The sequence below is a fragment of the Thalassophryne amazonica genome, chromosome 14 (assembly GCF_902500255.1).
Source record: "Thalassophryne amazonica chromosome 14, fThaAma1.1, whole genome shotgun sequence".
Classification (NCBI taxonomy): domain Eukaryota; kingdom Metazoa; phylum Chordata; class Actinopteri; order Batrachoidiformes; family Batrachoididae; genus Thalassophryne; species Thalassophryne amazonica.
Window position 1 is genome coordinate 25897225 of NC_047116.1, and position 26402 is coordinate 25923626.

At 41.3% G+C, this 26402-nt stretch overlaps 1 protein-coding gene across 1 annotated transcript in view; it reads right to left on the reverse strand.

The window, feature by feature from the left end:
* The window catches only part of LOC117524236 (multidrug resistance-associated protein 4-like), a 139786-nt gene that overhangs the window by 90310 nt on the left and 23074 nt on the right, over nucleotides 1–26402 (reverse strand). Inside the window, exons 4-17 of the mRNA XM_034186010.1 lie at nucleotides 21131–21251; nucleotides 20801–21019; nucleotides 20584–20673; nucleotides 20324–20487; nucleotides 20123–20248; nucleotides 18082–18331; nucleotides 17891–17998; nucleotides 17705–17794; nucleotides 16097–16288; nucleotides 15898–15992; nucleotides 14813–14899; nucleotides 14427–14523; nucleotides 10688–10800; nucleotides 5886–6009 (exon numbers count right to left, since the gene is read on the reverse strand). Of these exons, the coding sequence (XP_034041901.1) occupies nucleotides 5886–6009; nucleotides 10688–10800; nucleotides 14427–14523; nucleotides 14813–14899; nucleotides 15898–15992; nucleotides 16097–16288; nucleotides 17705–17794; nucleotides 17891–17998; nucleotides 18082–18331; nucleotides 20123–20248; nucleotides 20324–20487; nucleotides 20584–20673; nucleotides 20801–21019; nucleotides 21131–21251 (1876 nt within the window). The remainder of the gene's footprint in view (nucleotides 1–5885; nucleotides 6010–10687; nucleotides 10801–14426; nucleotides 14524–14812; nucleotides 14900–15897; nucleotides 15993–16096; nucleotides 16289–17704; nucleotides 17795–17890; nucleotides 17999–18081; nucleotides 18332–20122; nucleotides 20249–20323; nucleotides 20488–20583; nucleotides 20674–20800; nucleotides 21020–21130; nucleotides 21252–26402) is intronic.

Sequence of the window (26402 nt, forward strand, 5' to 3'; positions counted from 1 at the left end):
ATCACATCTGCTTCTTTGCTTTAAAAAAATAAAATCAATTTTATTATTGATCTCTACTTCAGTGATTGATCAGGAGCTAACCTACGTGTCTACCCAATATCTTCTACCTACATGCCAAGTTTCTAGTAACTGACATTTGTCTTTCTTGATTCATTGAAGATGAAAATTTCTTGAATCACTGACCCACTCACTCATCTTCAACCGCTTATATGGGATTGGGTCACGGGGGCAACAGCTCCAGCAAGGGACCCCAAACTTCCCTTTGCCCGGCCACATTTACCAACTCTGACTGGTGGAGCCCGAGGCGTTCCCAGGCCAGTGTGGAGATATAATCTGTCCACATAGTCCTGGGTCTTCCCCCGGGTCTCCTCCCGGCTGGACATCCCTGAAACACTTTCATAGGGAGGCACTCAATAGGCATCCTTACCAGATGCCCACACCACCTCAGCGGGCTCCTTTCAACATGAATGAGCAGGCGCTCTACTCTGAGCTCTTCATGGATGACCGAGCTTCTCACCTGATCTCTAAGGGAGACACCAGCCACCAGTGGTGGGCACAGCTAACCAAAAAGTTAGCTTTGATAACTGGTAATCAGCTAACTGAAAAGTTATCTTCTTTAACACTAAACCGATAAACTGTCTAAAAACTTATCAGAAGCTACAGATAACTGATAACTTTCAATTTTGCCTCAAATACACTCTCAGCTACTAAGAAGCTGATGTTGAGTTTATACACTGCCAAAGCTTCTAACAAAACCAATGGCAACCAGAAACCCAAACTGCCAATGAGCCAGCGCTTGTCTTCGTGCGCTCTGCCCCCTGCTGTAGGAAAGCATCATTTACTTTGACAGAAAACAGTGGTCCACCGATGAGGCAGAGGTCTTGAAATGGAAAGCAGGTTTGAATTATGGTTTTGCTTTATAAATAAAATGATTCTGGATAGAATTGAACATTAACACACAGATCCCCAAAGGGGATTATGGGTAACTAAGCCTCTGCTCATACTGATTGGTTGATTCATTCATTCTATGTAAAAAACAACACAAGTGAATCAATGTAACTTGTTGGTGTTTACAAATAAATGCGCTTTTGTAAAATATGTAATTTTTGTCATTTGTTTAAAAAAAAAGAAAGAAATTTTCAAGAGCCCGCTAGACAGCGCCTAAGCGCACGCGTGATGACATCACAACTCTATCCGGTTAGGGAGACAAGGTTTCTTTCAATAACAAGAAATGTTAAAAAACTTTTTCGTGTGTGGTTGGAATTGTGTGGTAATAGCAATTGCCTTTTGAATGCTTGAATAACGATGTCAGTCGCACAAAGAAATCAAATAATAGTGAAAACATGTTTAGTGCGGTGTCATAACGCATCAATCAGTCGCTCTGAGGCATCATAACATCCGAACGGTTAGCGGCTCGGTGCAGTGTTATAACAGATCAATCAGTGTCTCTGTGCGGTGTCACAACATCGAGCCTGGTTCACATGGCAAGATAATTAGGCCGAAATCGGACCCGATCTTCCCCTTCCAACAATCTTATGGATGCCCCGTCAATCGTGATAACGCTAAATATAATCTTATCAGATATTCCTGCCGTGTATGGTGTGTTACGAAGAACGTGAGGAGCTAAATGTGACATGCAGCCAATCAGAAAGCGAGGTGTTTGACCTGGGAATGTTCGTGTGTGAAATCTGTTCGTGTGTGTGTTGTTTTTACCATGTGGCTGACACCACACACTGTACAACTAAACCTGTCAGATCTATAATTTTTTTTATCTCCACGTGTGGGGTCTCTCAGTTTTGGAAACCTACAGATAATTTTAAAATCCTGCTGTCGACAACACTGTGATATAACCGGTCGCCAGTAGATGGCAGTGTTCTATGCATTTTGATGCCGGTTATATCACACGGCCTGAATCACAATTTAACAGACTTTTTGGCTTTTGGAGGAAGCAACCTGGGCTTCTGCCATTTTTACATAAAACAAACACAATAACAACATCTATAAACCCAGAGAATATATTCACGAGAGTTTTAGGTACAACATTCAAGGAGTTTAATGCTGTTGTCTGTGTGGAGCCTGATCAGAGCATCTCAAATGCACTTCTCCTGTTGTGAACTTTTACCCAGAATGCACTGCGCACACACCATATCCACATTAAAACCTTTCAAATTAGTCCAATACTTTAAATGTAAAACACATATCTGATATTTTCACTTTAGAAAACTTCAGACATGACATTAATTTAAATAACTTGTCTGAAATTAGTTTGGTTAAAATTTTAATCATAAGTTAAAACTGTTCGCCTCTGGATGACTTAGGTGCTATTGCCAGCGTATCACTATGGGGTAAAAAAAAAAAAAAGAGCTTTTTTCATTTCTTTGATCACTTCTCTTTTGCCTGCAGAGGATAGAGTGTTTTTTTCTAGAAGTAGCTCTTTTCTGTTTGTAGAGGATAGTGGAACTGTGGAACTGTGCCCACCACTGCCAGCCACCCTCCTAAGGAAGCCCATTTCAGCCGCTTGTACCCGCAATCTAGTTCTTTCAGTCATGACCCAACCCTCATGACCATAGCTGAGAGCTGGAACGAAGACTGACCTGTAGATCGAGAGCGTCGCCTTTTGGCTCAGATCCCTTTGTGTCACAACAGTACGGTAGAGCTAATGCAATACCGCCCCTGCTGTACCGATTCTCTGGCCAATCTCGCTCTCCATTGTCCCCTCACTCATGAACAAGACCCTGAGGTACTTGAACTCCACTTCACTCAATCATATTTTGGTCCAATAAGGACTGCTAACACAAGGGAGGGAAAAGACTAGTTTGAAAACTGAAATTTGCAGAATCAGACCATCTTTTGTCAACAGGAAGCTTATTTAAAGAGAAAAAAAATTGTTAAAGTTTCTGTATCCTGCTGACTTCTTTTTCAATTAGGGAACATAGATGAGACCTACATTGGACAGTGTGGTGACAAAGCAATTAGTGCTCTTAGTTTCCAGAGGAAAAAGGTTCTCGGTTCAAGGCTACCCATGCCCATTCTCCACGTAATGTGGAGTTGCGACCGTAAGGGCATCCGGCTAAAAAAACCCCCAAAAAAACTGCCAAATCAACATGCAGATCCATATCAGATCAACTGTGATGATTCCAAGTGAAAAAGGGAGAAGTCAAAAAAACTTACTAGACTGTACCCACATCACCGCAGTGGTTAATGCACTTTGCTCCAAAACAGAAGGTTCCAGGTTCTTCTTCTGTACTTCATTTAAACCGCACAACATTATAGACATGGACAAACTGCTGGACATTACGGACCATGCCAGTCACCCTCTGCACACCGTCATCAGCACCCAGAGCAGCCTCTTCAGCCACAGACTGTTCCTTCCCAAGTGCAGGACCAACAGACTGAAACACTCCTTTGTCCCTCAGGCCATCAGACTGTACAACTCCTCACTCAGGGGGAGGAGGAGTAACAGGAAGACAGAGGTCAGGAATAAGAGGAACAGTAGTAGCCAGTAAACCAGAAATGTTCAGTATGTCTGGTTTATATTTATATTTGCAAATTGTTTTTTACTTTCACTTTTGATGCTGTGTGCTTTTAACCTGTGTGCTGCTATACAATGCTGCTGGAACTTTCAGGATTTCCCTCAGAGCCTGGTTTTAACTGTTTTACCAGTGTCATGTGTTAGTTTCTCCACTAGATGGCGCTCTCAGATTTGTTTCACACTTGGATCAGACGAGTGACTGATTACTGACAGACTATTTAAAACCTGACTTTCTGTTCATGTAGGGCCAGATCCTTGTATGCCATGTTTGTCAGTTGCCTTGCTTGCCTCCTTTTGCCTCGCCAGCTTCCAGACCACCTTCGATGATCCAGGCAGTCTCCAAGAGGCTAAAATCTAAATGCCACCCTGTGACCTTGACTGTGTCTTCCAGCTGTGTGCTTAAGACGCTGAAGCGTTCCGCAGCAAAAGCTCAGGTAACCTGGCCTCCCCTGTGAACGGTCTTTTCCCGATGTTTCAGACCATTCCGGTACGGCTCCCAAGTGGACCTGGATCCTGTATCTGACTACCTGCACAGCAACATCACTTTGGAACTCCTCGGCTCTTGGCGCAGAGTGCATCTCGACTACTCGCCAGTTAAGTTCCTCCTCGTCTTAATGAGAACCCATTCTCACTCGTACCTGTTTGTGCCTGTGCTATGATAAGGAACTGTTCCAAGAACTCTTCCTAAGAACTGCATGAATTCTGATATCAAACAAAAGAACACAGCTATATCCAGTCCAGCTTAACTGGAACTGCGTTACAACACGCAGCACTTGACCTCTGACCTTTGGATACAGCTTATGAACTATGAACAATTCCTGAATGGTGAAATGTATTTCTTTAGAAGAGAACTTTATTTCCTGACCTCTGAAACAACCTGTGGTAAACCTTTTATGAACTGTGACTGTTTTGAGGCTCCAGCTTTATGAGTGTATTCACTTACCCTTTGTGTCTTTATTCCCCATAGTTCCTCGTCTCGGAGGCAAGCATTCCACCTGGTCCTGAACCCTGAAATCGTAGTTGATATTATCCTTCAAGACTGGCTCAGGATCCTGCAGCTCCCTCATGTCACCACCAGGAGGCAGGCCATCTCAAACTGCAGGCACCCCAGCACAGCACCTTTACTTTATTTATTATAAATACATATATTTTCGTTTGTACTCTTCTCCATGTCCAGCTCCCTACATTTGGGTCCATTGCCTGCAATGGTTCGGTCCCATCCAAACATCTTGTTGTGTGGGCCGCTGAAGAGGAGGTACTGCTGGCCCACTACCACCAGAGGGCGCCCTGCTTGGAGTGCGGGCTCCAAGCACGAGAGGGTGCCAGATCCAGAGGAAGTGACAGCTGTCACTCATCACACCAGCTGTCACTCATCTACACCACTACTTAAGCCGGACTGCAACTCCACCTCCCCGCCGAGAAATCGACTACCGTGAGGTAAATTCTCTGCTGACTGACACATTGTGTTATAATCCAGTTCTCATTTGCAGCCCTATTCCTGTGGACGGAGCCTTATCTGGGACTTCGGAGATTAACGACGACGACTGCGCCTTACTCTCTGGACAGATAAGTGGTTACACAGGCGTTGCACGAGTGTGTGATTCGGAGGTGGAGGTTCCCCCTCCTAACGGTGTACAGACCGAGGACCACTGAGTGTAAAGACTTACACTCATTCATCTTGTTTCTGCTTTTTGCCAGCAGTACCAGGGTCGACAGTCGAAGACAGAGGTCACCTGGGGATTCGGGACTTGGCGGCTCCGGTGTTCTTCAGGCCGTTGGTGGTGGAAGCTGTGTGGGACGCGGCCTCTCTCTCATCGGGGTCTCCTATCTTCGAGCCTGCCCACACGTCACCTGGTGTTAATTGACTTTACAGATTTTGTGTATTTAGTTGTGTATTGTCACAACATTAAATTGTTACCTTTTGGCTTACTCATTGTCCGTTCCTTTGCGCCCCCTGTTGTGGGTCCGTGCTACGACACCTTCCCAACACATCTAACCATAACAGGAACCTCAATTTCCCTGAGGGAGTCTTCCCAAGGGATTAATAAAGTTCTATCTAATCTAATTATAGATCATGGCATAAAAGGACAATTACTACATTAAAATGATAAGATCTCTTTTCGTGGTAGTTGAAGTTCAAGACCACCTTTACCCCATTTCCACGTACAACTGGTGTTGCGCCAGGAAGAGCATGTGGTGGAACACTTGTCAAAAATGTTGCATCCATATTGGATCTGCTGTGGTGATCCCGAGCAAAAGAGGACAAAGCCAAAAGGTTTTTGGTGGCATCTCAACATTGTCTGAAAAGAAGGAATGTTCATTTGTGCATGTGTGTGTTTCACTCAGTACCTACCACTGTAAGAGGCTCTGCTTCCTCTATCAAGGAGTGCACAGAGGAGGACAGTGAGCATGTGGCGGGCACGGAGTTGTCAGAAACTGTGTTTGAGCAGCCAGACAAAGCGCCGGGGACAGAGGACATCAATCAATCAATTTTTTTTTTTTTATATAGCGCCAAATCACAACAAACAGTTGCCCCAAGGCGCTTTATATTGTAAGGCAAGGCCATACAATAATTATGTAAAACCCCAACGGTCAAAACGACCCCCTGTGAGCAAGCACTTGGCTACAGTGGGAAGGAAAAACTCCCTTTTAACAGGAAGAAACCTCCAGCAGAACCAGGCTCAGGGAGGGGCAGTCTTCTGCTGGGACTGGTTGGGGCTGAGGGAGAGAACCAGGAAAAAGACATGCTGTGGAGGGGAGCAGAGATCGATCACTAATGATTAAATGCAGAGTGGTGCATACAGAGCAAAAAGAGAAAGAAACAGTGCATCATGGGAACCCCCCAGCAGTCTACGTCTATAGCAGCATAACTAAGGGATGGTTCAGGGTCACCTGATCCAGCCCTAACTATAAGCTTTAGCAAAAAGGAAAGTTTTAAGCCTAATCTTAAAAGTAGAGAGGGTGTCTGTCTCCCTGATCTGAATTGGGAGCTGGTTCCACAGGAGAGGAGCCTGAAAGCTGAAGGCTCTGCCTCCCATTCTACTCCTACAAACCCTAGGAACTACAAGTAAGCCTGCAGTCTGAGACCGAAGCGCTCTATTGGGGTGATATGGTACTACGAGGTCCCTAAGATAAGATGGGACCTGATTATTCAAAACCTTATAAGTAAGAAGAAGAATTTTAAATTCTATTCTAGAATTAACAGGAAGCCAATGAAGAGAGGCCAATATGGGTGAGATATGCTCTCTCCTTCTAGTCCCCGTTAGTACTCTAGCTGCAGCATTTTGAATTAACTGAAGGCTTTTTAGGGAACTTTTAGGACAACCTGATAATAATGAATTACAACAGTCCAGCCTAGAGGAAATAAATGCATGAATTAGTTTTTCAGCATCACTCTGAGACAAGACCTTTCTAATTTTAGAGATATTGCGTAAATGCAAAAAAGCAGTCCTACATATTTGTTTAATATGCGCTTTGAATGACATATCCTTATCAAAAATGACTCCAAGATTTCTCACAGTATTACTAGAGGTCAGGGTAATGCCATCCAGAGTAAGGATCTGGTTAGACACCATTTTTCTAAGATTTGTGGGGCCAAGTACAATAACTTCAGTTTTATCTGAGTTTAAAAGCAGGAAATTAGAGGTCATTCATGTCTTTATGTCTGTAAGACAATCCTGCAGTTTAGCTAATTGGTGTGTGTCCTCTGGCTTCATGGATAGATAAAGCTGGGTATCATCTGCGTAACAATGAAAATTTAAGCAATACCGTCTAATAATACTGCCTAAGGGAAGCATGTATAAAGTGAATAAAATTGGTCCTAGCACAGAACCTTGTGGAACTCCATAATTAACTTTAGTCTGTGAAGAAGATTCCCCATTTACATGAACAAATTGTAATCTATTAGACAAATATGATTCAAACCACCGCAGCGCAGTGCCTTTAATACCTATGGCATGCTCTAATCTCTGAAATAAAATTTTATGGTCAACAGTATCAAAAGCAGCACTGAGGTCCAACAGAACAAGCACAGAGATGAGTCCACTGTCCGAGGCCATAAGAAGATCATTTGTAACCTTCCATAATGCTGTTTCTGTACTATGATGAATTCTAAAACCTGACTGAAACTCTTCAAATAGACCATTCCTCTGCAGATGATCAGTTAGCTGTTTTACAACTACCCTCTCAAGAATCTTTGAGAGAAAAGGAAGGTTGGAGATTGGCCTATAATTAGCTAAGATAGCTGGGTCAAGTGATGGCTTTTTAACTAATGGTTTAATTACTGCCACCTTAAAAGCCTGTGGTACATAGCCAACTAACAAAGATAGATTGATCATATCTAAGATCGAAGCATTAAATAATGGTAGGGCTTCCTTGAGCAGCCTGGTAGGAATGGGGTCTAATAAACATGTTGATGGTTTGGATGAAGTAACTAATGAAAATAACTCAGACAGAACAATCTGAGAGAAAGAGTCTAACCAAATACCGGCATCACTGAAAGCAGCCAAAGATAACGATACGTCTTTGGGATGGTTATGAGTAATTTTTTCTCTAATAGTTAAAATTTTGTTAGCAAAGAAAGTCATGAAGTCATTACTAATTAAAGTTAATGGAATACTCAGCTCAATAGAGCTCTGACTCTTTGTCAGCCTGGCTACAGTGCTGAAAAGAAACCTGGGGTTGTTCTTATTTTCTTCAATTAGTGATGAGTAGAAAGATGTCCTAGCTTTACGGAGGGCTTTTTTATAGAGCAACAGACTCTTTTTCCAGGCTAAGTGAAGATCTTCTAAATTAGTGAGATGCCATTTCCTCTCCAACTTACGGGTTATCTGCTTTAAGCTACGAGTTTGTGAGTTATACCACGGAGTCAGGCACTTCTGATTTAAAGCTCTCTTTTTCAGAGGAGCCACAGCATCCAAAGTTGTCTTCAATGAGGATGTAAAACTATTGACGAGATACTCTATCTCACTTACAGAGTTTAGGTAGCTACTCTGCACTGTGTTGGTATATGGCATTAGAGAACATAAAGAAGGAATCATATCCTTAAACCTAGTTACAGCGCTTTCTGAAAGACTTCTAGTGTAATGAAACTTATTCCCCACTGCAGGGTAGTCCATCAGGGTAAATGTAAATGTTATTAAAAAATGATCAGACAAAAGGGAGTTTTCAGGGAATACTGTTAAGTCTTCTATTTCCATACCATAAGTCAGAACAAGATCTAAAATATGATTAAAGTGGTGGGTGGACTCATTTACTTTTTGAGCAAAGCCGATAGAGTCTAATAATAGATTAAATGCAGTGTTGAGGCTGTCATTCTCAGCATCTGTGTGGATGTTAAAATCGCCCACTATAATTATCTTATCTGAGCTAAGCACTAAGTCAGACAAAAGGTCTGAAAATTCACAGAGAAACTCACAGTAACGACCAGGTGGACGATAGATAATAACAAATAAAACTGGTTTTTGGGACTTCCAATTTGGATGGACAAGACTAAGAGTCAAGCTTTCAAATGAATTAAAGCTCTGTCTGGGTTTTTGATTAATTAATAAGCTGGAATGGCAGATTGCTGCTAATCCTCCGCCCCGGCCCGTGCTACGAGCATTCTGACAGTTAGTGTGACTCGGGGGTGTTGACTCATTTAAACTAACATATTCATCCTGCTGTAACCAGGTTTCTGTAAGGCAGAATAAATCAATATGTTGATCAATTATTATATCATTTACTAACAGGGACTTAGAAGAGAGAGACCTAATGTTTAATAGACCACATTTAACTGTTTTAGTCTGTGGTGCAGTTGAAGGTGCTATATTATTTTTTCTTTTTGAATTTTTATGCTTAAATAGATTTTTGCTGGTTATTGGTGGTCTGGGAGCAGACACCGTCTCTACGGGGATGGGGTAATGAGGGGATGGCAGGGGGAGAGAAGCTGCAGAGAGGTGTGTAAGACTACAACTCTGCTTCCTGGTCACAACCCTGGATAGTCACGGTTTGGAGGATTTAAGAAAATTGGCCAGATTTCTAGAAATGAGAGCTGCTCCATCCAAAGTGGGATGGATGCCGTCTCTCCTAACAAGACCAGGTTTTCCCCAGAAGCTTTGCCAATTATCTATGAAGCCCACCTCATTTTTTGGACACCACTCAGACAGCCAGCAATTCAAGGAGAACATGCGGCTAAACATGTCACTCCCGGTCCGACTGGGGAGGGGCCCAGAGAAAACTACAGAGTCCGACATTGTTTTTGCAAAGTTACACACCGATTTAATGTTAATTTTAGTGACCTCCGATTGGCGTAACCGGGTGTCATTACTGCCGACGTGAATTACAATCTTACCAAATTTACGCTTAGCCTTAGCCAGCAGTTTCAAATTTCCTTCAATGTCGCCTGCTCTGGCCCCTGGAAGACAATTGACAATGGTTGCTGGTGTCGCTAACTTCACATTTCTCAAAACAGAGTCGCCAATAACCAGAGTTTGATCCTCGGCAGGTGTGTCGCCGAGTGGGGAAAAACCGTTAGAAATGTGAACGGGTTGGCGGTGTACACGGGGCTTCTGTTTAGGACTACGCTTCCTCCTCACAGTCACCCAGTCGGCCTGCTTTCCCGGCTGCTCGGGATCTGCCGGGAGGGAACTAACGGCGGCTAAGCTACCTTGGTCCGCACCGACTACAGGGGCCTGGCTAGCTGTAGGATTTTCCAAGGTGCGGAGCCGAGTCTCCAATTCGCCCAGCCTGGCCTCCAAAGCTACAAATAAGCTACACTTATTACAAGTACCATTACTGCTAAAGGAGGCCGAGGAACAACTAAACATTTCACACCCAGAGCAGAAAAGTGCGGGAGAGACAGGAGAAACCGCCATGCTAAATCGGCTAAGAGCTAGTAGCTGCGCTAAGCTAGCGGATTCCTAAAAACACGCAAAGTGAATAATGTGTAAATAATTTAGAGGTGATTCAGCAGAAGGAGTGCTTTAGTTAAGGCACGTGAAGATTACACTGGGAAACAAATCGTAATCTAGATAACTAGATCAATCTAACTGCGCAGATTAAACAGCTACCAGATACAGAAAAACACCGCTGTGCTCCGGAACGGGAAGTGATACAATACCGCAGTGAGAGCCAATCACAGCAGATTACACTGTAAGACGAGGACATGACATAACAGAGGACATGCTGTGTTTTTCCTGCCCGTGGTCATTGTCTTCCTTCAGCAGGGAAGTAAAGTCCAGACCAGATTCTTGCAGCTCACTGTAGGTGCCCCGCATCACCATGTGACCCTGAGAGTGAGGAACAAAGGATGCTGGAAATACTCTGCAGATACATTCATATGGAAACAGGACAACACATTATTGCAGTAAAATCACTACATCAAGTTGATACAGTCAGACTTTAGATACATTACCAACTAAAACAAAGCATTAAAGAGCTGCTAATTAGTAAACATGTCAGTGGGGATGGTAGAACACTTGGTAGGATCCATTTCTGTGTGGCTTAACTTTTGAACTACAACCCCAATTCCACTGAAGTTGGGACGTTGTGAAAAATGTAAATAAAAACAGAATACAATGATTTGCAAATCCTCTTCAACCTATATTAAAAAAAAAAAATAAAAAAAGCTGGGACAGTGGTATGTTTACCACTGTGTTACATCACCTTTCCTTCTAACAACACTTAGTAAGCTTTTGAGAACTGAGGACACTAATTGTTGGAGCTTTGTAGGTGGAATTCTTTCCCATTCTTGCTTGATGTACGACTTCAGTTGTTCAACAGTTCGAGGTCTCCATTGTCGTATTTTGCGCTTCATAATGCGCCACACATTTTCAATGGGCGAAAGGTCTGGACTGCAGGCAGGCCAGTTTAGTACCTGCACTCTTTTACTACGAAGCCACGCTGTTGTAACACGTGCAGAATGTGGCTTGGCATTGTCTTGCTGAAATAAGCAGGGACATCCCTGAAAAAGACGTCGTTTGGATGGCAGCATGTGTTGCTCCAAAACCCGGATGTACCTTTCAATATTGATGGTGCCATCACAGATGTGTAAGCTGCCCATGCCATGGGCACTAACACACCTCCATACCATCACAGATGCTGGCTTTTGAACTTTGCGCTGGTAACAATCTGGATGGTCTTTTTCCTCTTTTGTCTGGAGGACAAAAGTCCATGATTTCCAAAAACAATTTGAAATGTGGACCCATCAGACCACAGCACACTTTTCCACTTTGCGTCTGTCCATTTCAAATGAGCTCGGGCCTAGAGAAGGCAGCATCGTTTCTGGATGTTGTTGATGTATGGCTTTCACTTTGCATGGTAGAGTTTTAACTTGCACTTGTAGATGTAGTGACGAACTGTGTTAACTGACAATGGTTTTCTGAAATGTTCCTGAACCCACGGTGTAAGATCCTTTACACAATGATGTCGATTTTTAATGCAGTGCCGCCTGAGGGATCGAAGGTCACGGGCATTCAATGTTGGTTTTCGGCCTTGCTGCTTACGTGTAGAAAGTTCTCCAGATTCTCTGAATCTTATGATTATATTATGGACTGTAGATGATGGAATCCCTAAATTCCTTGCAATTGAACGTTGAAAACAAAATTTTCTCTCAAAAATTCTTGAAAGGGTAGTTGTAAAACAGCTAACTGATCATCTGCAGAGGAATGGTCTATTTGAAGAGTTTCAGTCAGGTTTTAGAATTCATCATAGTACAGAAACAGCATTAGTGAAGGTTACAAATGATCTTCTTATGGCCTCGGACAGTGGACTCATCTCTGTGCTTGTTCTGTTAGACCTCAGTGCTGCTTTTGATACTGTTGACCATAAAATTTTATTACAGAGATTAGAGCATGCCATAGGTATTAAAGGCACTGCGCTGCGGTGGTTTGAATCATATTTGTCTAATAGATTACAATTTGTTCATGTAAATGGGGAATCTTCTTCACAGACTAAAGTTAATTATGGAGTTCCACAAGGTTCTGTGCTAGGACCAATTTTATTCACTTTATACACGCTTCCCTTAGGCAGTATTATTAGACGGTATTGCTTAAATTTTCATTGTTACGCAGATGATACCCAGCTTTATCTATCCACGAAGCCAGAGGACACACACCAATTAACTAAACTGCAGGATTGTCTTACAGACATAAAGACATGGATGACCTCTAATTTCCTGCTTTTAAACTCAGATAAAACTGAAGTTATTGTACTTGGCCCCACAAATCTTAGAAACATGGTGTCTAACCAGATCCTTACTCTGGATGGCATTACCCTGACCTCTAGTAATACTGTGAGAAATCTTGGAGTCATTTTTGATCAGGATATGTCATTCAAAGCTCATATTAAACAAATATGTAGGACTGCTTTTTTGCATTTACGCAATATCTCTAAAATCAGAAAGGTCTTGTCTCAGAGTGATGCTGAAAAACTAATTCATGCATTTATTTCCTCTAGGCTGGACTATTGTAATTCATTATTATCAGGTTGTCCTAAAAGTTCCCTAAAAAGCCTTCAGTTAATTCAAAATGCTGCAGCTAGAGTACTGACGGGGACTAGAAGGAGAGAGCATATCTCACCCATATTGGCCTCTCTTCATTGGCTTCCTGTTAATTCTACAATAGAATTTAAAATTCTTCTTCTTACTTATAAGGTTTTGAATAATCAGGTCCCATCTTATCTTAGGGACCTCGTAGTACCATATCACCCCAATAGAGCGCTTCGCTCTCAGACTGCAGGCTTACTTGTAGTTCCTAGGGTTTGTAAGAGTAGAATGGGAGGCAGAGCCTTCAGCTTTCAGGCTCCTCTCCTGTGGAACCAGCTCCCAATTCAGATCAGGGAGACAGACACCCTCTCTACTTTTAAGATTAGGCTTAAAACTTTCCTTTTTGCTAAATCTTATAGTTAGGGCTGGATCAGGTGACCCTGAACCATCTCTTAGTTATGCTGCTAAAGACGTAGACTGCTGGGGGGTTCCCATGATGCACTGTTTCTTTCTCTTTTTGCTCTGTATGCACCACTCTGCATTTAATCATTAGTGATCGATCTCTGCTCCCCTCCACAGCATGTCTTTTTCCTGGTTCTCTCCCTCAGCCCCAACCAGTCCCAGAAGAAGACTGCCCCTCCCTGAGCCTGGTTCTGCTGGAGGTTTCTTCCTGTTAAAAGGGAGTTTTTCCTTCCCACTGTAGCCAAGTGCTTGCTCACAGGGGGTCGTTTTGACCGTTGGGGTTTTACATAATTACTGTATGGCCTTGCCTTACAATATAAAGTGCCTTGGGGCAACTGTTTGTTGTGATTTGGCGCTATATAAAAAAATTGATTGAAATTGATTGATTGTTCTTAAACTGTTGGACTATTTTTTCACGCATTTTTTCACAAAGTGGTGATCCTGACCCCATCTTTGCTTGTGAACGGCTGAGACGTTTGGGGATGTTCCTTTTATACCCAATCATGACACTCACCTGTTTCTAATTAGGTGTTCTTTGAGCATTCATCAACTTTCCCAGTGTTTTGTTGCCCTGTCCCAACTTTTTTGAAACGTGTTGCAGGCATCCATTTCAAAATGAGCAAATATTTGCACAAAAACAACAAAGTTCATCAGTTTGAACATTAAATATCTTGTCTTTGTGGTGTATTTAATTGAATATAGGTTGAAGAGGATTTGCAAATCATTGTATTCTGTTTTTATTTACATTTTACACAACATCCCAACATCATTGGAATTGGGGTTGTAATTCACCTTTGACCTTGATTTTCAGCATGCACTGAGGTCATGTCTCTGACTTGCCTGGTAGTGAAGGTGAAAGCTATAGGTTAAGTTCAAGTGCTTTAACATATACAATTACACGTAACTGGGCTGCCTTTTAAATTTTTGAAATGCCATCATTACTTGGCTAAAACAAAAAAATACACAAACCTCCTTTAAGACAACAATTTGATCTGCATCTTTCAGATACTGCAGCTGGTGAGTAACCAGGATGCGTGGCTTCTTCTTCAAAAGTCCACAGATGCATCTGAAGAAAACACATTTTTGTGTGTGCTTAGAAATGGAGATTTGTTCACACTAGGCTGTCAACATAATAATAAATCCTAAACAAATTTCCAAGAAATTATGGAGCTGACGTAACAAAAATAATGTGAGAAGATTGCATTGTGTGCTTTTGATAATTTTAATACATCAAGAAATTGCTTTTACCATAGCAAGGATATGCTCTCAATTTGGACAATGTAACACCTTATCTAGCAACCTGTTCTATCGTAAACCAGATAAGACTGTGATCATCTGAAAGCAAAAAGACTTACTCTTCACAGAGGTGCCTCCCCACCTCAGCATCCACAGCGCTGAGCGGGTCATCCAGCAAGTAGATACCTGCATCCTGATATACTGCTCTACAAAATAAACACAGTTTTAGCTCCTTTCTGATCATGTGCTTTATTACATCCACCAATGTTTCATATATGGTTATGAAATTTTTACTACAAATTCATATCCTGATAGGCAAGAACTGATTCAATTTTCAAGGTCATAGGGAAAAGCCAGGAAAAATCTTGGAAAAAAACCCTATCTTTAACATTGGCTGAATTTTCTAAAATTCATCAATCTGTCAAAAAAGATCAAATTTCTTTCATATCTGATAGCATTATGCAGTATGGTATCCTTTATCGACTGACAAAGTTTGATCCCAATCCAGATCCAGATCCAGATCCAAATTACAGATTTTCTGGCCATTTAAATTTAACATTGAAAACCCCATTTAATGTATATTTTACATCATATTTACATTCTTAATCAAACGTTCCCCAATCACTCTCATATTTGATACTGAGGTGCGGACTGGTGCTCACTATCACCTGACAAAGTTTCATCTGGATCTGATCCAAAGTGTGGATTTTGTGGACATTTGAATTTAATATTGAAAAGCCCATTTGGTGTACATTTTGCATTATATCTCGATCAAAAGTGCCTCAATCACTCTCATTTTTTCTGTTATGGATTTACCTACACCACCAAAATTGGATGGAGGTTCTGTTTTCATGCCTGTTTGTCTATCTTCCTGTTATCAGTCAGTGCCAAAGAGCAATGACAAATTGGGCATAGAGAAAACCAATGTTCTGCGAAAAGTATCTGAAAAAGTATTCAGAAACTGAAAAAGTTGAAGAAAAAAGTTGACAACACTACAAAAAAAACTTTGATTCAAGTGCATGAACTAAATACTCGTACATATTCCTGACATTTAACCACATCTAATTTAGCGTATGAAAATCCACTTCTAACAGGACTTTGACATTGAAAATTGTTTCCAAGGTAATATTTTGTGGAATTGTCAATTGGTGGAGGTTTGCACTCTATGAGCACGGTGCTCTAGTTCTGCAGTTTTTATACCCACCTGGCTAAACTGACCCGTGCTTTCTGACCTCCACTGAGGTTGGCCCCTCTGTCCCCAACCACTGCCAAGTCACCACCTGGTAATAGCTCCATGTCCTAAACAGGGCACAAACACAACACTTGCCATTCACGAAAGACATACATTTGTGTGACAGCTGGACAGCTTGATGGTGGCACACAGCAGGAAATGCAGCTCTCACTCTCTTCAGGGCGCAGGCTCTCAGTACTCTGTCATACTTCTGTGGGTTGAAATCTTTGCCAAAGATGATGTTGCTTCGAATGGTACCTGGTAAAATCCAGGGCTGCTGAGAGGCGTAGATCAGCTCTCTTCGAACCTTGACGACGCCACTGGTGTGACTCAGCTCTCCGAGGACGGCATTAAGGAGTGACGACTGACATGAACAAACGGAACAAAACTTCACTCGAGGAGGAACTGACTCAAAATAGTGCATTCAAAGTATCAACTGTGGCTTCATTTTACACTTTAAGATTACGTTTGTTAAAACATCACTGGTAAGAAAGAAGAACCGCAGCACTGCATCCAGCTAGAGAAGCACTCATAGTTGATACTTCTGACAAAGCCCAACAAAGTGGACTTATGTATCTGAGTTAGGCTTCTCCATAACACTCAAGTTTAGGAATTGAAATATTTTTCAATTATTTAAATTGTTACATATATTTTTCCGAAGTGGGTCCTAACAGAACAGGGTTACAACAACACAAGTGTTTATTTACTCAAAGCTATCTTATACACTAAAATAAATGTAAAAAATATGTTGTCAACAACACATTAAGATGTTTTATGCACATGCAATTGTTTTTAAATGTTCATTATGAAAACTTGGATTTATGGGCATTAGAGTTGCAACGATTAAGCAACTACTAATCGTCAACTATTTTGATTATTAATCCTATTAGTTTTTCCTTTTTTTAAAAAGAAAATCAAAGATTCTTTACTTATCAAATTTACTTATGTTTTACCTCCTCTAACAGTAAACTGCATATCTCAGGGTTGTGGACAAAACAACACATTTGAAGGCCGTAAGTTGGGCTCTGGAAAACACTAATCAACATTTTCACCTTTTTATTTTCACACTGTATGGCCCTAACAAATATTAAACAAGAAAATAATTGCTCAACAAATCAATTTTGAGAACCATTGTAAGTCGCAGCCCTAACGTGCATAGTTTACACTCAACTGTCAGCACTTTACTTGGCTTTAAAAGTATTGTTGAGAAAATTATTATTATTATTATTTAAGGTTTAGCTGCCTCTTGAATCACTGCTTCCCTTAGTAAAAATCACACGTCAAATTACGCAGTGAGGATCCTTATCTGTTTTATTACATCAAATGTGTGTCATTCCATTGCTGCCTCTGCATTTAACCTCCACTTAACAAAAATATAAATGCAGTGGTTTTGTTTTTGTTCATTATTTCTCCCAATTTTTACAACAAAAAATCATTAAAAAATACATGTTAATGAGCACTTCATCTTTGCCAAGGTAATCCGTTCATGCTACAAATGCTGACACATCAAGATGATGATTAAGCAGCATGATTATTACACAGAGCAATATTCCAAAATTCCATATGCCTTGAAAATGTCTTGACTGTTCTTGGGATGACTAATGTTTTGAACCCTCAAGGCCCAGGTGAAGTGCAAGGTCAAGCTCGGGGAAAAAATGGGTTTAAGGTGCCTTTGGCCAATGTCCGAGCATCAAGGCACAACAAGACTGTTGCTTGTTGGAGGCTGCACACAGAGCTCAATGACTACTTTACTTAAGGTACCAGCAGTGTTAGACCTGACCTTTCCTGCTCCAACAGCTCCAATTGTTGCCAGAAGTTGTTCTGACCTCACTGTGAAAGACACATTCAGCAAAGTTGGAGCCTCTAATGCCTGACAGAGAAAGACAGGTGATCTCACAAGCACTTCTCCATATATTATTAAAGTTCAGATAAAATGCAGAGGCCTGTTGCGTTGAATAAATCTTACCTTGTTCCAGTAGCATATCAAATCCTGAATATCCACCATGCAGTCCCTCTTGTCTGCCACAGAAAGTCCAACACACTGAGGCGTGACCTCATCCAGCAGAAGAAAATACTTAAAAGAAGAATCACATTTAGAGTTTTGTCTGTCATAACTTCAACACACACACACATGGCCACTGTCTGCTGTGTATTTACTTTAATCCTGCGAATGCTGATGAGTGCCTCAGAGACCTTCTCAACGGCCAAGGGAAAGAAGAGTGTGATGGTGAGTCTGACTGCTCCATACAGGGAAACGGTCATAAAAACCCGGCTAGCAGTTAGCCTGTTTCCTGTCAGCACGTACACACAGACAGTGATGAAGATGATGATCTTGCTGGCCAGAAAGAAAGATGCCATGTTCAGTCCACGTAGGTATGAGCTTTTCATGATCTTGCCGATTTCCAATCTGTGCACAAGAAAACATGTTGCGTGTAAGTGCTGTCTTCTGTACACAGTCACTGTTGATATGTGCATTTTGAAGAAGTGATACATGCAGAATAAAAGCTAAATATTATCTTTCATTGATGTACAACCTTACTTTGTAGTTCATATTTGAGCTGTAATTTAGATAAGCAGTTCCTAGTTCTGGTCCCTGATGGCCGAAATTCTGAAGTGCTGACTTGAATCACTGGATAATCTACTCAAAACACAGGGCCCTTTCTTCTACCCGGTGCTCAATGATGCACAGCACCTAATCTAAACCTAAACCTAATCTAAAGTCAAGCACGGATATTTCTGGCATTTATATGGTGGAATATTCAGACACACCTTACATATACGGGTCCACAGCACACATACACTTGTGCATACATACAATGAAACTGAATTTAAAAGAGCAATTAAATGAACGGAGTGGCTATACACCCAACCATTGGTTCAATAAAGTAAATACACAAGCATATAAGTTCAACCACAACCGACCAATGAGCGCGCTTGTAAGTTGATTTCCAGGTTTAACGCAGGGAAAAAGGGTGGCTATTTTCTCGCCGGCTGCAGAGGGTCGCAGCCCACGGGGGGCTGTGATCTAAAGCGGTTCTGTTTGGCTCATCACTCCCAGGGAACAGTGTCAAGCTAACACCATCTTACTGGCAACAAGCAGCATTTTGTTCATCAAAACTGTTTCGTCATCGTTAACAGGCTTCCGATCAAAATACTTATGAAGTTTGTCTGTTTTCATCCATTGCAGTGTTATTTTCGCAGTAATTAAAGACGGCATATAGACGTTAAATGTGTCAAACATAAGCTGCTTTTCACGCCGCAATAGAGCCTTAAAAAACTGGTGTAAAAATCATAGTTTAGATGCACAAAACATGTCAAATACATGATCACGGTTAGGCGAATAAGGTAAGACATTATATTTATCTGCCCAACGGTTGGGCGTGTAATGTTCAATGTATGACTTATCTGCCAAATGATTGGCGTGTAATGTTCAATGTATGACTTATCTGCCAAATGATTGGGCGTGTAATGTTCAATGTATGACTTATCTGCCAAATGATTGGCGTGTAATGTTCAATGTATGACTTATCTGCCAAATGATTGGGCGTGTAATGTTCAATGTATGACTTATCTGCCCAATGGTTGGGCGAATAAGCCTTGCCTTAAATGAAATAGACAAATACTCATGGAAAAATACAAAGCTTCAGTTGACTGGCTTCACTGCTTCACCTTAGGAAGCTTCAGTGGCTGTGTTCTGCTCATTTGATTTGATGCACTGCGCACAAATCCATTAACTTGCCAGAAAACCTCTGCCATCTAAGTAGTGTGAGAGGTTCAGGCGTATTCTGGGTTGTCAAGGTAAAACTTCACCTCTTTTGATCTGTTTTTCAGGGATCTACAACCCCCCCACCCCATCACCATACTAAAAAATAATAAAGAAACCACCAGAACCACCCCACCCCCCACCAAAAAAAGTTAGTAGCTAACTTCAGCTAAGTGTTTTAGAGGGTTATCAGGATTGTCACACTTTTCAGTTCATGGTTTAGTGGATAATAAAGTCACATTTTTAAACAGGTCATATGTAAAACAAAGTTATTATTATTTTCTGGGATGTAACTTATAAAGTCTAAGTAGTATAATACATAGTAATGTGGTTTAATACAATTGTATTTTTGTATGGTGTAAGTGCAAAATCCTTTCTGGTTATATTAAAATGATATAAAGAGTAAATCAATAACATGTACAAAATTTGAAGCACCTTCTGATGTCATTCAACAGTGCAGCAAAAGGCTTCTCCCAACCATACATCTTAATCACATGGATCCCAGAGATGACTTCATTCATTGTGCAAATTCTGTTATCTGTTAACACTGCTGTTTCTGCCCTAAAATGACACCAAATACAACAGTCAGTGCAACAGATATCTCCACCATCCATATTTGAGTATTCTACAACCTGCCTGAGAGGGGAGAACAATCGTCCAAATAAACTCTGCACTGGCATCAGGATGAAGACAAAAACCATTCCCGAAAGGCATGATGGACCAATCACATGCCACAACAAAAATATCACAGCAGCAGCTTGTACAGGTGCAATCCACAAAAAGTGTAAGTATAAGGTTACCTAGAAGACAACAATGCAAGTCCATGTACTGCTTGGGTATGTTCTCGAGAAGCAATGATTACTAAAAAATACACACATGTAGCTACTTTCTGATACCTCATCAAATTTGGTGACATCGCTGGATAAGAGGTTCACAATTTGCCCTGAGGTTGTGTTTCTCAAAGCGGTACTGTTTAGAGAGAGAGCCTTCGTACAGCAAAAGGGTTAAATCAAGTTATTAATAACAGAAACAAAAACATTCAATGTCATCTAAAGTCTTACATACCACAAAAACATGATGGTGTACAACAGTATTTTCCCAATAAGGACTGACCTTGCGGTAGATCATGTGGCACATGGCTACACGGATCTTCATGCCTGCTCGCTGGACGGAGTAGAAATAAAGGTGGTGAAGAATAGTAAGGCTAATGGTTGCTAGGGAGATGGCTGCAGCGTAACCGTAGGCCTCGTAGATTGTAGCGGTGGGTTCGTATATTTCAAAGTGCTCGTTTATCTTCCCAAGTAGCAATGACTGAATTACTTTTATAACTTCCTAGGAGAAAACAGGACATACAGAAGTTACGTGTAAGTGCAGCATTATGAATCTGTAATCAACCATCACTCTTTAGAATGTGCGAAATTTTGTCATGTCATTGCACTATACCTCCAGAAACATATACATTCCAATAAGGAAGTATGACCTCCAAAAACAGAGAATAAGAGCTTTGGTAAGCTTTGGTGTACGCAGTTCTTTTGCTGCCCTCTCAACCTCATGGTCCCAGTACCTATCAAATGTAAAAAGAAAGCAAATGGTTACTTGAGAGGGTAACTAGAAAATTATGTATTCATCTTGTAGAAGGTGGAACAATTATTTGTAAATTATGGTGGAAAAGAAGTATTTGGTCACCCACAAACAAGCAAGATTTCTGGCTCTCACAGACCTGTAACTTCTTGTTTAAGAAGCTCTTCTGTCTTCCACCTGTTACCTGTATTAATGAAATCTGTTGGAATCTGTTATCTGTATAAAAGACACCTGTCCACAACCTCAAACAGTCAGACTCCAAACTCAACCATGGCCAAGACCAAAGAGCTGTCGAAGGACACCAGGAAGAAAATTGTAGATGTGCACCAGGCTGGGAAGAGTGAATCTACAATAGTCAAGCAGGTTAGTGTGAATAAATCAACTGTGGGAGCAATTAAAAGAAAATGGAAGACATACAAGACCATTGATAATCTCCCTCAATCTGGGGCTCCACGCAAGATGTCGTCCCGTGGGGTCAAAATGATCATGAGAATGGTGAACAAAAATCCCAGAACTACACGGAGGGACCTGATGAATGACCTGCAGAGAGCTGGGACCAAAGTAACAAAGGCTACACACTACACAGAGAGGGACTAAAATCCTGCAGTTCCAGGCGTGTCCCCCTGCTTAAGCTAGTACATGTCCAGGCTCGTCTGAAGTTTGCCAGAGAGCATATGGATGATCCAGAAGAGGATTGGGAGAATATCATGTGGTCAGATGAAACCAAAATAGAACTTTTTAGTAGAAACTGTAGTCATGTTTGGAGGAAGACGAATGCTGAGTTGTATCCCAAGAACACCACATCTACTGTGAAGCATGGGGGTGGAAACATCATGCTTTGGGGTTGTTGTTCTGCAAAGGGGACAGGATGACTGATCTGTGTTAAGGGAAGAATGAACAGGGCCATGTATCGTGAGATTTTAAGCCAAAACCTCCTTCCTTCATTGAGAGCATTGAAGATGCAACATGGCTGGGTCTTCCAGCAAGACAATGATCCCAAACACACCGCTCAGACAACAGAGGAGTGGCTCCGTAAAAAGCATTTCAAGGTCCTGGAGTGGCCAAGCCAGTCTCCAGACCTCAACCCCATAGAAAATGTGTGGAGGTTGTTGAAAGTCCATGTTGCCCAGCGACAGCCCCAAAACATCACTGCTCTAGAGGAGATCTGCATGGAGGAATGGCCCAAAATACCAGCTACTGTGTGTGCAAACCTGGTGAAGACTTACAGGAAACGTTTGACTTCTGTCATTACAAACAAAGATTATGCTACAAAGTATTGAGTTGAACTTTTGTTATTGACCAAATACTTATTTTCCACCATAATTTACAAATAAATTCTTTAAAAATCCTACAATGTGATTTCTTGGATTTTTTTTTCTCATTTTGTCTCTCATAGTTGAAGTGTACCTATGATGAAAATTACAGACCTCTCTCATCTTTCTAAGTAGGAGAACTTGCAAATCAGGGGCTGACTAAATACTTCTTTGCCCCACTGTGTGTGTGTGTGTGTATACATATATATATATATATATATATATATATATATATATATATATATATATATATATATATATATATATATATATATATATATATATATACATATATACATATATATATATATATATATATATATATATATATATATATATATATATATATATATATATATGTGTGTGTGTGTGTGTGTGTGTGTGTGTGTACACACACACACACACACAGAAATATGGACAGTAGTAGTAGTATGCCCAAAGCAGATTATCACCCCACGGTTTTGTCCATTTCAGGTTCCTTCCAGTAATTAAAAAAAAAAAAAAAAAAAAAAAAACACCTGAGGAAGTTTTTCCTGACCACTGTTACCAATGTGCTTGGTCAAGGAGTGGGTAATGTTGGACCTTACACTTATGAATCATCCTTTGGGCAACTGTTATTTGGTGCTGTACAAATAAACTGAATTTAAATTTGGTAGAAAGGTTCCAGAACATTTTATAGTTCTGTGGTTATTCAAATCAGTAGTCTCAGGGATCCCTAACCTGCACATTCTTCGGTCTCCACCTGCTCTACCCTTCAGATGATTGGTTTAGTCCACTGATCTCTATATAATACTGGATAGCTCATTGGCCAATATCTTTGAAGTAAGCCGACCGTCATATTACCACTTCCAAGTTCCGCTCCTGAACGCTCTTTTCTATTGATCTTTAACCAGGTGCACACAACTTTATTCCTTGTGATTTTGTAAAAAAAAATACCTCCATGTGCAGCTATAAACTGCGCAAAACGCCAGTTCAAAGGCTGTGGACGAACATTTCACCGGTGAGCATGACTGAAATGGAAAGTAATGAACAATAATTTGAAGAGTTCTCTCAATTATTCCAGCATATAGGCAGGCATAGATGATAATAATAATAATAATAATAATAATAATAATAATAATAATAATAATAATAATAATAGCTGGCATGGCTTGTGTGTTGCCACTTGTTGAGTTTTGTGTTGGACGAACTATTTTAAGACATTTATTAGGTCTACTTGTGCATGTTTTGGAGCTTTAGGCTGTTGCTATGAGCTTTATTACTAATATTAGGCTGAAGCTCACAGAGCTATGCATAATAAATATTAACATTGCAAGGGAAAACCAACTAGTTAAGTGGTGTTCTATTCTTTCAGTACAGCTATAAAATAATCCACTATTCCTGTATTATCCATCATGGCTTATATTGTCAAAATTTGTACAAACTTTGATTAAAGAATTATAACTTTCAGAATGGAGTAGTATTTGTTCCAGTGAGACCTGAGTAATTGAGAATAGAAGGGGAGAATGTGTCAAAGTACTAAAAGAAAGAAAGGAAATTGTTGTGTGTGGGCCGCTGAAGAGGAGGTACTGCTGGCCCATCACCACCAGAGGGCGCCCTGCCTGGAGTGCGGGCTCCAGGCACCAGAGGGCGCCGCCGCCTGATGAGAGCAGCCAGGGTGACAGCTGTCACCCATTACTGGACACAGCTGACTTCACTCAGTACGGAGGTATATCAGCAGGACAGCGTCTCCACCTCAGTGCCGAGATATCACCTTGAGTTTAAGGTAATCACCTCTGCAACATATATCTGTGTGACGACACTTTATAAACTTTTCAGGACAGCGGAAGGCCAAGTGCTCAGATAAGTACTCACCTTTCCTGCTTCAGTGTGACAAGAGGTGGAGGCGGCTTTGCCCCTCTCATCTACCGGGTGCGGTCGCATCCCAACCTGTGTGTTTGTGTTCTTTCCCGCCAGCAATACCGGATCCGACGAGCGGAGGCAGTGGCCACCTGGGGATTCGGGACTTGGCGGTTCCAGTACTTCTGGGTTTCGGTGGCAGAGGAGATCTGGGTGGTTCCGGTTCAACTAGGACGGACGTCTCCTACCTTCGGGCCTGCCCACAAGACACCAGCAGATTTCGGCTTACACCTCCAAATTGCTAATTGTTGTATCAGTTGTGCTATTTTCACAACAGTAAAACTTGTTCTTACTTTTCTCCATTGTCCGTTCATTGCGCCCCCTGTTGTGGGTCCGTGTACCTACACTTTCACAACAGAAATAAATGAAACAGCTAATCATGGCAGACATAGATTAGGAGGGAGGGAGGTTACATTATCTGGAGAACAAAAATAAGAAAATGAGAGAATCAGCTCAGTTATTACTCCAAATTTTTGTCGTTCTAATAACTAGTCTATGTACAGTCCACATAACATGCGAGTGGTAAGACGGCTGCCCATTTTCTTTAACGGTTTGTACAGTGTGTGGGCCAATCCAGTATTATATTCAGATCAGTGGTTTAGTCAGGTGCCTGTTCACACTTGATTGGCTGGGCACACCCAAATGAGCAGAAAGAGATGAAAGATGTGTAGGTAAGGGGCTCCTGAAGATCTGGTTTTACATGTTAATAACTAAAATTCTCTATTAATGAGCTGCAAAAATGACTTTAAGCACGCGTGTGTGCAGCCCAAAAAAACAGAGCTGTGTGATCCTGCACAGAAACTGTGCCCATCTACGCATTATGTTTTTCACAAAACTTGCATGACTTTTACAGCAGTTTAATCACAGGGCTCACTTCACATAGAATGGACACTGTGCGAATACTCTTAAATTGCTGGGCAGCATCGGGCTGGCTGCCGGCAGCTACATTAGTAACCTCTCTGCTTCTCTGTTGATTTACTGGTAGTCAGTGGTGGACCCTGCTAACCAAAACGTTAGCTTTGAAAACCATTAATCCGATATCTGAAAAGTTATCTTTTATGACGCTAAACTGCTAAAATGTTATCAGACTGAAAGTTATTGGAACTAAGTTTATCGGAAGATAAATGGTCCGATGATGGTTTTAAAACTTATCTAAAAAGCTAATCCGCTAACAAAAACATTAGCTTCAATAATTATAGTTATCAGATTAGCTGAACTGTGCCCATCACTGCTGGTAGTGGAATTAATGCCTTTGGTACTTCTAGTTCCACCTGATTGAATCTGCTCTCTAACTCCCACTATTTGAGGCATTATGGCTGAGACTGAGCCCCAGCCTTGGATAGTATGGAGCCACATGCTGAATGAATGGATGGGGTGCTACCCGCACCGCGGTGGCACCACAGACAGACAAGATGTTCAACTCATGGTACAGTCCACTTTAGGGGGTGTATGAAATTGCATTAAATGATTCTTATAGGCACAATAAGGATCCAAGTCATGATTGGGAAAGGGGATGTCAGGCCTCCCCAGCACCCCCTGTAATTCAACCCATGATGTGAACTACGATGGGCAATTGAGAAGTTTTGAGCCTGACCCAGTGGTTCTCTATCTTTTGCATTCTGAGAAACCAACATTTCTTGATTATATGTGAAGTTTTGACTCATTGAATGCAAAAGATGGAGAACCACGGGTCAGACTCAAAATTTCTCAATCGCCCCTCGTACATTAGTGTTGGTTATGAATGAAACTCCTAGTCTTATTAGCAGTAGTCTTTCATGATGGATGGATGAGCACACCAAACTACAGCAGGTGGTGTATGCCACACTGTTGTTTTTTTAAAGAGAAATCCATGGCCTTAGTCTTGAGAGGTGCTTAATTGTTGATTACTATGTGATACACAGCTTCTGACTGCTCTGGTACGC